The sequence below is a fragment of the Solanum pennellii genome, chromosome 3 (genome assembly GCF_001406875.1).
Source record: "Solanum pennellii chromosome 3, SPENNV200".
Lineage (NCBI taxonomy): Eukaryota > Viridiplantae > Streptophyta > Magnoliopsida > Solanales > Solanaceae > Solanum > Solanum pennellii.
Genome location: NC_028639.1, coordinates 58,307,235 through 58,319,559, shown reverse-complemented (window position 1 = coordinate 58,319,559; position 12,325 = coordinate 58,307,235). Strand labels below are relative to the sequence as shown.

At 34.2% G+C, this 12,325-nt stretch overlaps 2 protein-coding genes across 2 annotated transcripts; one reads left to right on the top strand and one right to left on the bottom strand.

Moving 5' to 3' along the window:
* Positions 1 to 2,995: 2,995 nt before the first annotated feature.
* LOC107014111 (cell division cycle 20.2, cofactor of APC complex-like) lies at positions 2,996 to 5,129 on the top strand. The gene is made up of 8 exons (XM_015213973.2): positions 2,996 to 3,126; positions 3,237 to 3,338; positions 3,439 to 3,630; positions 3,709 to 3,978; positions 4,065 to 4,167; positions 4,250 to 4,566; positions 4,677 to 4,844; positions 4,923 to 5,129. Exons 1-8 carry the CDS (start codon positions 3,040 to 3,042, stop codon positions 5,064 to 5,066), a joined length of 1,383 nt encoding a protein of 460 aa, XP_015069459.2. The 5' UTR covers positions 2,996 to 3,039; the 3' UTR covers positions 5,067 to 5,129.
* Positions 5,130 to 5,241: 112 nt separating this feature from the next.
* On the bottom strand, positions 5,242 to 8,314 carry LOC107012262 (pentatricopeptide repeat-containing protein At1g02060, chloroplastic). Its single transcript, XM_015212053.2, has one exon. It carries the CDS (start codon positions 8,039 to 8,041, stop codon positions 5,909 to 5,911), a length of 2,133 nt encoding a protein of 710 aa, XP_015067539.1. The 5' UTR covers positions 8,042 to 8,314; the 3' UTR covers positions 5,242 to 5,908.
* Positions 8,315 to 12,325: the final 4,011 nt, after the last annotated feature.

Below are 12,325 nucleotides of genomic sequence, written 5' to 3'. Positions count from 1 at the left end.
CCTAATTAGCATATAATTAAGTATAAAAGATGATAAAATACCCCACTATTTGTTTCAAGGTTATCTCTTTTAACCCCCAAGTAATTGAATTATTAACATTAAACCACTAACTTTATAATTATAAGCAGGAATAGTCTAAAACGCCCCTTAAAACATTTAACAGAAATCCGACCCAGTCAGGGTTACGCAGCCTGTGAAGGCCCGTCGTGACTGCGACGGTCCGTCCTGCTGCTTTCGTCACAAAGTTCAGAGACTAAATTCTGTGGAAGGATTTGTGACGGTCCGTCGAGCCCCCAACGGTCCGTCCTGCCATTTCGTTGTGAAGTTCAGAGAGTCGATCTCAGTACCCAAATTTTCAGAAACTAAGTGTTTTGGAACGAGACCCCCTCGACGGTCCGTCGTGCCCATGACGGTCCGTCGTGGGATCCGTCGATCCAGACAGTTATTGCCAGAATAAACTCTACTGCTCAAAACGACTAAACAGGTCGTTACAATAAATATATTACATATAAGAAAAATAGTTTTTAAGAAATAAGAAAACATTACTTTATTTACCTATTAGTTGAATCTGATGAGAAAAAATTCAAATGACTGAAATTTTGGCTAGACTCCCATAATACCAAACTTCAGTTAGAAATAATGATCTCTTGAAGTAATGATCATGAGTGTATATATATAACAGTTTATGAAATCGCTACGTAAAAATCGATATTTAAAAATACTAAAAAAAAATGAAATCGCTATCTAGGCAGCGATTTTAAATTTTTTTTTAAAGCGCTGCCTAGGCAGCGATTTTCAATTTTCTTTAATTTTTTTTTAAATAAGGAAAATCGCTGCCAAGGCAGCGATTTAAAAATAAAAATTTTTTTAAATAAAATCGCTGCCAAGGCAGCGATTTAACATTTTTAAAAATTTTTTTTTAAAAAAATAAAATCTCTTAGCGATTAACATATTTTAAATTTTTTTTTTTTTAAAAAAATACTAGGCAACGATTTAAATTTTTTTCTTCGCTGCCAAGACAGCGATTTAACGTTTTAAAAAAAAATAAATTTTAAATAAAATCGCTGCCAAGGCAGCGATTTAACATTTTTAATTTTTATAAAATCGCTGAGCGATTAACATATTTAATTTTTTTTTAAAAAAAAATATTAAATCGCTGCCTCGGCAGCGATTTCCATATTTTCTTAATTTTTTTTTTAAAAATCGCTGCTTAGGCAGCGATTTCAATTTTTTTTTAAAAAAAAAAATCACATTTTGCAAAATCGCTGCAGAGGCAGCTATTTTGCTTTTTTCGGTGGGGTAAGTCGCTGTTGATGCAGCGATTTTACCGTTTTGGTTAATATAAAATGTTATATACCATTTTGGAATATTTGTTAATATTTTGTATCCTTTAGGTTCCGGACATACTTTTCAGAGATTAGATTTGCTTTAGGATTTTTCTCTTTCTTCTTTAGTCATGTTTGAAAAAGCTCAATCGAGTGCTCGGAAATACAACAATCACGTACATGGTGACCTTTTGTACAACATCAAAAACATCTTGCTCTGGCTACTTCAGGCTTCCCATCCTTTCTTTTTTCTTTTTGATGTTGATTTTTCTTTGATGTCTAATTATCATCACGAAAATAATTTCGTTCTTAACTAGAATCACCACCACATCCACGTCCACAATCATAATGACCTTTTCTACATCGAAAATGGTGGGCGTACACCTTATTCATACCAGAAAATTATGTAGATCCAGTAGGCTGGTTCTCATAATTTTTTTTATAAGCAAATCATATTTTGTTCAACTACGAGAAGATGAGAAATTAATTAGTTCTGAATATTTCTTGAAAATTTTTCTCGATATTGCTGCTATAAGAGCACATAGCACATTCTGGTATGAAACGTGGATAAACGTTTTTTTTCTCATATCAATATCACTAATCGTTTCTCCATATAGTTTCAATTGAGAAATAATTCTGAACATAGAAGAATGCACTCATGAATAGATTTAAAGTCTTGTAACCTCATACGCATCCAATCATGCATAATGTGTCTTTGGATGTATATGACCATCTTCAAGTGATCATATCTTTGTTTCAGGATTTTTCCCAAAACAAGTGGATCCTCGACTATGAGATATTCAATTTTCAAAATTTCATAAAGATAAGATGATGACGCAAGAATATAATAGTTTTAACACAATCTTTTATGCTTTATTTTCATCGTTAATGATATCTTCAAGACCTATAACATCCAAATAGATTTCAGCTATTCATGAAAAATAGTTTTTGCCTGAACTATGAAAGACAATGAACTCAAATTTTGTAACATTAGCCATCTTAAAAAGAAAGGAAAATAAATAATACCTTAGCTATATCAAACAAGGTATGAACCTTCAAGAGTACTACCTTCCTTGAGTTTCAAGAGTGAAGATAATTTGAAGGCTAAGGTATCATTTATTTTCATTCTTTTTAATATGACTAATTTTATAAAATTTGAGTTCGTTATTTTTTATAGCTAAGACAAAAACTATCTTTCATGGGATTTGAATGTATGAGTCTTGGAGACACCATTAAAGATGTAAATAAAACATCAACGCAAGATTGTGCTAAAGCTATGATATTCTTAGCTCGTCATCATCTTGATGAATAGACTTGTTTTGAGAAAAAAAATTGAAAGAAAGATATGAGCACTTGAAGATGGTCATACATTCAAACTAATTTGATCTGTAACAAGGAAGAAATCCTTTATTTATAGAAACTTGACTTGGTCTCTAAGTAAAATTTTTAATTTTTCTCTTTAAGGACTTTACGTAATAGACATTCACTATAATACAAATATGTTTATTTTACAATTTCCTCTTTTATTTTATGTTTAAAATAAATAAAAGAAATAATTACCGTTGAGGGGAAACAAACCGACGTCTCCTTTAGTGAACAAACTAATTTGGCGCGAAACAGCCATTTAACTTTAACTACCATTATCAATAAGCTTTGTGCAATAGCGATATCGAAACTCTGAAATTTAACATAACAAGATTCGAAATGTACGAAAATGAATGACAATTCATTAACAAAAATTCAACCAGATTGGTATTCTCCAACTCGCCTTCACGATACTCCGCTCGACTATGATTTTCCTGTAATTAATCAATCCACACTATGCGTTTTCTTCTCTTTTTTTTTTTCGCCTTTGTTAATTTCTGTTTTTCTGCATTTTGATGTGTGATTTTGAGTGTTTTTGTGATGCAGGGTGATAGATTTATACCCAATAGAAGCCTGATGGATCTTGATCAAGCACATACATTACTCACCAACAGAACGAATAACAAACTCCGAAAACCCAACTTCAATGTTAGTTTCTTTCTTTTACTTGTTTCGCGTTTTCTGATTGTGGAAATAAATTCTGTATCTGGACACCCATTTTAGTTGTTTTCTTGTATGATTTTGATAGGATGAATATAGAAGGAAAATGGAGGAAAGTCTAAAGTTGGATGTAGAAGGAAGACCATTCAGAATGCTGGTTTTTAGAGGAAGTCCTAAATCGAGTAGAAAATCTACGCGTCTAATTGATGAAATGAGGCGTAGTGATAAAGAAACTCCCCTGCAAATTAATGAGAATAGGAGATATCGAAAGTTTCCTTTGGTAAGATTTGAATTTAGATGAAGTTTATGAGACACTATTGATTGTGTTACGTAATATGTTGGGATATATTATATGCAGAAAGCAATTCGAGCTTTAGATGCTCCTCTTTTATCGGATGACTATTACTCGAATGTTATGGATTGGGGAAAATCCAACATACTTGCTGTTGTTCTGGGGTCAATACTATACATATGGAATGCTCAAGTGCAAAAAGCTGGGGTACTGATGGAAGTGAAGCGTGAAGACGATTGTCCTACTAGTGTAGCATGGTCTGATGATGGGAAAATAGTAGCAGTTGGTTGTGATTCCTCTAAACTCCAGCTCTGGGATGCTGAGACTTCCAGGCTTGTAAGACTTGTTAATGTTGGTTACATTCTAGTAGAAAAAGTGTTGTTTACATTTAAGTGATCGACTTCTTTCGTTCACATAAACAGGTGAGAGACCTGCAAGGCCATCAGAGCAGAGTGGGTTGTGTTGCATGGAAGGGTCATGTTTTAACCTCAGGAAGTAAAGACAGAGCTATTATTAATCATGATGGTAGTACTAAGCTATTCCATTGATGTATTTGATTAATTTCTATTGTAACAGCAATCTACTTACTTGTAAGTCTCATTGGCAGTGCGAGCAAGAAGCAATTTGGTCTCTGTAACAAGAGCACATAGAGGGGAAGTTTGTGGCGTGAAGTGGTCTAGTACAGGGAATGCACTTGCCAGTGGTGGAAATGACAATCTGGTGTACATATGGGATAGTTTCAAGATGAGCTCAAGGCATTATACGCACCGGTTCAATGAACATCAAGCTGCAGTCAAGGCCCTAGCTTGGTGTCCATATAGCAGTGATGTATTAGCCTCTGGAGGGGGCATAGATGACGGATGTCTTAAGATTTGGAACACACAGAAGGGGACATGCATCAGCACCAATGAAACTGGAGCTCAGGCAGGTTTTAACATCACTTTCGCAATCTTTCTGAGCAATGACATTTCAGTTTATAGATTAATCACAAATTTTTCTCATATGCATTGTATTGTTGTGAATGAAATTGGCAGATTTGTGGACTTCAATGGAACAGGCATCACAAAGAGATATTAAGTGGCCATGGGTTTGGAAGAGGTGAATCTCATTGTCAGTTGTGTTTATGGAGTTATCCTTCCATGGCTAGAATAGGAGAGCCATTGCGTCATGCTTCTTCATCAAGAATTCTGCATCTCTCCCAGGTGAGACTCGGACATCAAATAAAGTAGGAGTAACAGTTATATCAAAATTGAGACGGTAACTTTCTTCTCTTCATGCAGAGCCCTGATGGTTTGACTGTGGTATCGGCTGGAGCAGATGAGACTCTTAGGTTCTGGGAGATATTTGGTCCCCCACAGGAGTGCAGTGAAAATGTAACACATTTGGATAATCTCTTGTCCTTTAAGGCATCAGCAGTGAGATAATAAGATGATATTGAACTTTGAAATGAAGATGTTGTTTGAAATATAGCTATGCCATGTATTCTACCATCCTCTCTGTCAATTCTCAGCATGGTGATATATATCATAGATTTCTAATCTTGTGGTAAAGAAAGCTATAGTACATCCAGTTCAATTCCAGAAAAACAGTCATTTGCCATGAGACTCAGAAGAATATTATGAAGAATGTTACTCAAATAAAAATGGTTTTGGAAGGTTTCTTTTACAAAAGCCAAAAATTAATACATAATGTATAAACTTCAAGGTACAAGTCTATCAGGCCCTTGGTTGAAGCCGTGTGTTTATAGCAAGAGCTTTAAAAAAATTGTAATCACTGATAATGCTTGGTAGGAAGAAGATCAGATGACGACTTAAAATTGGAGAAAGAAAATATGGAGTTTTTGACTGTTTAACATGTCCAACGCTCTTGTAATTACGCGTAGAACCTGTCCCCTGCGCGCATGTACTTGCACTATATTTCTCTTAAATAACTGTACCTGCAAGGTAACATTACTAAGCAACAGATTTGCTCCAGATGGTGAACCAGAGAGCTCAGGGACTATTAAGTTGTTTTTGCTCTTCAATGTTTTTCAAGTCTGTCCAAATCAGACTTCTCCATTGTCAAGAGAAACAGGAATCATGAACCTGATATCACTCATAATCACATTTCAGAGGCATCCAGCCCCAGATAGCATCGTCATGTAAGTCAACCACCATATGCAAACCTCAGAACAAATGTGGTTGACATCAGTAGAACTCCTGCATGCTACAGACTATAGATATCTCTGTTCAGACGCACAAGCTTGAACCAATCTATCTGACTACGATTAGCCTGGGATTCTCTTTTTAACAAATTCAGCTTCCTTAATTCTTCCTTCAGTTTTAAGAGCAAGCCCCAACTCTTCTATGCATTCTAAAGGTTGTTGGACTCCTTTCTCAAGCAACTCATAGTAAATCTCAAATGCTTCTGAAGCTCTACGTGCTTTGCAGAGAGCAGATAAAAGAGTACTGCATGTATCTACATTCAGAATATGACCCTTACTTAAGCTAAATAACAATAATTTGCATGCCTCCAATAACTTTCTACACTGGCAAAGGAAAGCAACTAAACCTTCCATATCCACCACGTATTCATTTTCATAAAGGCACCTTACAATCTCAAAAGCTCTCTCCCTTAATCCTGTTTGGAAGAGTATCTTCACAGTATCAGTTGAAAGATTGATGTTTTGTCTAACTTTGTTATCTAACATTAGTGTCACCAAGGAAGCACACTCACTTGCACAATTTTTCTTGATAAGTTCTGTAAGGATTTGATGATAAGTCGAAGATCTTGGAAGATGGGAGCTTTTCAACATCTTCTCTAGAGTATCGTAAGCAACTTTAGGGTCATTCTTTTGCAGCAAACCTTCAATTAGGGACTCATAAATCACAATATTAGGTACATAATCTCTCCTCAACATCAAAACTAAGAGTTTGTGTGCATCATTAAATGTGCCTTCTTTACAATGCCCCATGATCAGGAGTTCATAAGCAAAAGGGTCCTGAGTTCCTCTCCCCATTAGTTGCCTGAATACTTTCTCAGCCTTCTTTGTCTTGCCAATCTTGCAGAAATACTCAAACATGGGATTGTATGCTGCAATGAGAGGTGTACAGCCATCACCCCGGAGCAATACCTCCTTCTTCATTAGGTCATCAAATAATTTCTCTGCCCTATCAAAGTATCCCTTTTGACAAAAGCTCCGTATTAGGATGCTATATGTTGCTGAATCAGGTTTCACCTTTAAGTATAACATATTCTCAAAAACTTTCACTGCTTCATCCAGATTTCCCACATTACAGTGATAGGTAATCAATGTATTGAAAGTACATGTATCTGGAATAAGTCCTCCACTTCCTAGAGTCCCCTCCAAGATCTCCTTTATTCTGTCAAATCTTTTAGCCTCACAAAGACCTTGTACAAGAGTATTATAAGTTATACTGGTCGGTTTAAGACCACGATCTATCATTTCCTCAAAAGCATCAAGAGCCCGTTCAACCTCTTGCTTCTCACAATACCCTCTAACCAAAGTGGTGTAGCTTACAACATTAGGACTCAATTGATGACCCCTCTTGACCATACCCTTTAACACGTTATGTGCAATCTCCACTTTCCCTGCCCTACACAAACCATCAACGATGGTATTGTATGTAATCACATCTGGTTCACATTCATGCCTTTCCATCTCCTTAAAAAACCTAAATCCTTTATCAACCATGGAGTTTATACAAAATCCTCTAATCAAAATGTTAAAAGTATACACATCAGGCTTGGCACCAAATGTCTTAAGCATTTCATCAAACAGTTCGTAAACCATACCAGTTCGACCCCTCTTGAGCAAAATTGAAAACAAACTATTGAACGTAACAACAGAGGGTGAAATTCCAAGTGACTTCATCACTTTAAACACCTTCAATGATTCTTGAAAAAGCCCAGCTTTACCATAACTTTGAATCAAAGTGTTAAAGTACCTATCTTGAAGCGGTACAGCACCATTAGACCTTCTGGGTATAGATAAAAGAAAGTTCCTTGCTGAATTTAAGCTGCGGGAAGTGCCGAGGAGTTGCAACATGAGCAAATAGGACTGATGGGTGTGTTGAAAACCCATTTTTTGAGTCCAGTTGAAGAAGTACAGAGCTTTGGAAGGTATTTTGATGAAGCGGAGTGTGTGAAGGACAGTGGTGTGAGAGAGGGAGGGTTGAGTGAGAGAGGAAAGAGAAGATTCAAGATGAGATGACCATGGGTTTGTGTTGATGATACTGGCAATTTTTCTAGCTTTCTTGGATTTAGAAGAAGATGATTTCGGCTTGGGATTTTTGCCATTTTTGGTCTTGGTGGTGGGTTCGGAGAAAATCTGAACAAGAGTAGAGAAATAGCGGTATCTTAAGATGGCTGTTACTGAAGAAAAAGGAACAATCGCCATCTTGCTAATCCATTTGACAGTTAAACAAGAATTCTACAAATTATTTTTACCCTTTTGATGTTTGCTACAACCTTCTCCAATTTGAAATTATGCTGATCAAAAGTTAATCTTTTTGTGTATTGTCAAGCAAAAATCATGACAAGTTTTATTTGATCTTGTGGAGAAGATATGCGGCGGAAACACCGGGGATTTTCCCGGAGAGAGGTAGGGTGGGGGTGTGTAGGGGACAAACAAGGAGTTGGGGCTTGGGGACGAGGGATTTTTATTTTTTTTTAAATATTGTTTTTCATAAAAAAAAATTTCAAAGTTTAATAAGAGAATAATTGATTTTCTTTAATATGTATTTTTCCTTTTTTGAAAAATAATTTGATAACAATAATAATAATAATAACAATAATAATTATAATAATAATAAGGGATAATACTCAATTATCCCCCTAGCCTATACCCAAAGTCCCTGAGACACACCTTATCTTTGATGAGGTCCTATTACCCCTCCAACTTTTTTTTAAGTAATTATTTACCACTTTCGCACCTACGTGGCAATAATAATCAGAAAGGTTGATCAGTTTGTTCAACACGCGTCGGGCCCCGCTTTTGCAGCTTTCTAAAAAGTGACTATCAGCTACTTTTACACTTCCCAAATTCGAAAACGCTGGCCATTTACGTTTTCAAAATTACTTTACCAAAAAGAAGATAAAGGAACAAGGAAAGAAAGAGGGAAAGTTTAGCTTGGTTTCAAAAAATCAACAAAGGTTAAAATTTAATTTCAAACTGATAGTTCATTTTCGATGTTGGATTTTGATAGTTAGTTTTTGTTTCAGTGCTCCATGTGTGGATCGATTTCAATCGTGAAAGTGTGGGTCGATTTCATTCAGCAAGAATCGTGGTTGAGTTGAGTTCAAATGTTTAGTTTTTTCTTCATTTATTTTATTTTTTCTTATTGTTATGCTTAGATTTTGTAAGGGTTATGATATGTTGTTAAATATTGATTTCGATTTTGAGTGAAATATAACTTTAAGCTTATTTTTAGGGTTTATGTTATGGTTCTGTTAGATATCAAATTTCGTATTTTTAGGGTTAATGTTATTCATATATTCATACTGTCACCTTTGTTGTTATGGGGTATGTAACTTGTTATTCATACATTTATATGAAACGTATTTTGAGTGTGGGTTGGTTGGGTGGTATTATAGTTGTGAGAGTTATGTTGTTATAATATGAAACATGCAAGAAGATAAAGACGAGTTGGGTGTTGTGTTGTGTTGTGTCTGTGTGGGTGTGGGGTTAAAGTTAAATAGCATTATCCTAAGAAGAAAATATATGTTGGGTGTTGTGTTGTGTCTGTGTAGGGTTACATACCTAATTGTAAGAAGATAAAGATATGTCGTGTATTGTGTTGTTTATGTGGGATATTGTGTTCTGTATGTGTGGGGTTGGATATGTGTTTTCTTCAACTTGAATTGTTTTTATAACTATTTGGGTATGTGTTTTCTTTAGTCAATTATTATATTCTATTAGCAACTTTTACTTAATTATTGTTATGTTTATGCATATAGGTATTAGTGAGTTTACATTCATTACTTTAAAGTTGTAACATGGTGGGGCCTTATTGTATGAAGGTGATAAAGCAAGATATGTGGGTGGGTTAGTGAGTGAATATTATGATATTGATGTGGATACAATATCATATTTTGAGATTAAAGACTACATTAAAGAATTAGGGTATAGCCCAAATTGCAAATTACACATTGCTAAGAGAATATCATCATCGTCAATATCTCCTAAGATGCAACTATTAGGTGGCCGGACACTAAATTTGCAATTTAGGCTATACCCTAGTTCTTTAATGTAGTCTTTAATCTCAAAATATGATATTGTATCCACATCAATATCATAATATTTACTCACTAACCCACCCACATATCTTACTTTATCACCTTCATACAATAAGGCCCCACCATGTTACAACTTTAAAGTAATGAATGTAAACTCACTCATACCTATATGCATAAACATAACAATAATTAAGTAAAAATTGCTAATAGAATATTATAATTGACTAAAGAAAACACATACCCAAATAGTTATAAAAACAATTCAAGTTGAAGAAAACACATACCCAACCCCACACATACAACAGAACACAATACCCCACATGAACAACACAATACACGACATATCTTTATCTTCTTACAATTAGGTATGTAACCCCACACAGACACAACACAACACCCAACATATATTTTCTTCTTAGGCTAATGTATTTAACTTTAACGCCACACCCACACAGACACAACACAACACCCAACATGAAGTTACTGTATTGTAACCCAGAATATAAGACAACACAACACAACACCCAACTCGTCTTTATCTTCTTGCATGTTTCATATTATAACAACATAACTCACACAACTATAATACCACCCAACCAATCCACACTCAAAACACGTTTCATATAATGTATGAATAACAAGTTACATACCCCATAACAACAAAGGTGACAGTATGAATATATGAATAACATCAACCCTAAAAATACGAAATTTGATATCTAACAGAACCATGACATAAACCCTAAAAATAAGCTTAAAGTTATATTTCACTCAAAATCGAAATCAATATTTAACAACATATCATAACCCCTAAAAAATCTAAGCATAACAATAACAAAAAACAAAATAAATGAAGAAAAAACTAACCTTTGAACTCAACTCAACCACGTTTCTTGCTGAATGAAATCGACCCACACTTTCACGATTTAAATCGATCCACACATGCAGCACTAAAACAAAAACTAACTATCAAAGTCCAACATCAAAAATCAACTATCAGTTTGAAATCAAATTTCTAACCGTTGTTGATTTTTTGAAACCAAGCTAAACTTTCCCTCTTTCTTTCCTTGTTCCTTTATCTTCTTTTTGGTAAAGTAATTTTGAAAACGTAAATGGCCAGCTTTTTCGAATTTGGGAAATGTAAAAGTAGCTGATAGTCACTTTTTAGAAAGCTGCAAAAGTGGGGTCCGACGCATATTGAACAAACCGATCAACCTTTCTGATTATTATTGTCACGTAGGTACGAAAGTGGTAAATAATTACTTAAAAAAAAGTTGGAGGGGGTAATAGGACCTCATCAAAGATAAGGTGTGTCTCAGGGATTTTGGATATAGGTTAGGGGGGTAGTTGAGTATTATCCCTAATAATAATAATAAATAGCTTACACTTTTATTTCGATTATATTTCTTAATAGGTTCCGTATATTAATAATTCACTTCATCACTCAGTCGTTTGATAGAGTGTGTAAAATTAAATATAATTTACTAGTAATGTTTGTATTAGTTATATTTACATTAATTATATATAGATTATTTCTTATACATTATTTGATTTGATATATTGAAAAAAACATGCATTATATTAAAATATTTATTTACAAAAACATTTTTTATAATTATAATGGAAAGATGAAAGTGGTGTTGAAATGTAATATGATCTTTAACCGTATACATATACTAAATCCATTTACATTATTGATACCTAGAAATTCATAATGTTAGTAATTCACTCTTCAATATGCAATAGAAGATATAACTAATGCATTAGCTATACATAACATGCAAAGTATACTAACACTATGTTTGGATCATTGTTATTTATTGTATTGTATTTTATCGTTACTATACCTACAATGTTTATTTTGATTGTTATTAAAATGTATTATACTGTATGTCATGCCCCATTTTTTGTAAAAACGGGTTTTGTGTACCACCTAACAACTCTTTTGGGATTTTGAGTTTGGAGTCGCCACCTAACGAATTAAGGCGCGTTAGGGCACCTATCTAACCTAACTAAGTCTAGCTAAGGTCAACAAGCCAGAGATCAGGGTAAGGGTTCAAATTATCTCGAGGGAAAGGTATTAGGCATCCCTCGAGGTCCACAAATGTGGATCCCGACCGTATCTCATGCAATCTATGTGGGGGTTACAAGTAGCAAATAAGATAACTTCATTTATTAGTTTATTTAAGCTTGCTAAGAGATAACGAATATAAAACAATTAAGACTATTTTATTATTTTTATTAATTTAAACATGCAAGGCTAGGTGATAGCAATAAATAAACAATCAAGTTTATTTTCATTTATTTAAACATACGAGACTATGTGTTAAACAAATCAAACAAATAGCTCATATTATTATTTTAAGTAGTATTAAATATGCGAGTCTAAGTGATAAAATATTAAACAACTGAGACAAAAATTTATTATTATTTTTAATTAATTATT

Excerpts from the sequence above, each read along its gene's own strand:
- LOC107012262 (XM_015212053.2), bottom strand. The coding sequence starts at position 8,041 with ATGGCGATTGTTCCTTTTTCTTCAGTAACAGCCATCTTAAGATACCGC.
- LOC107014111 (XM_015213973.2), top strand. The coding sequence starts at position 3,040 with ATGAATGACAATTCATTAACAAAAATTCAACCAGATTGGTATTCTCCA. Across the intron at positions 3,127-3,236 it reads CGCTCGACTATGATTTTCCT|GGTGATAGATTTATACCCAA; the intron begins GTAATTAATCAA and ends TTTGTGATGCAG. Across the intron at positions 4,168-4,249 it reads AGCTATTATTAATCATGATG|TGCGAGCAAGAAGCAATTTG; the intron begins GTAGTACTAAGC and ends TCTCATTGGCAG.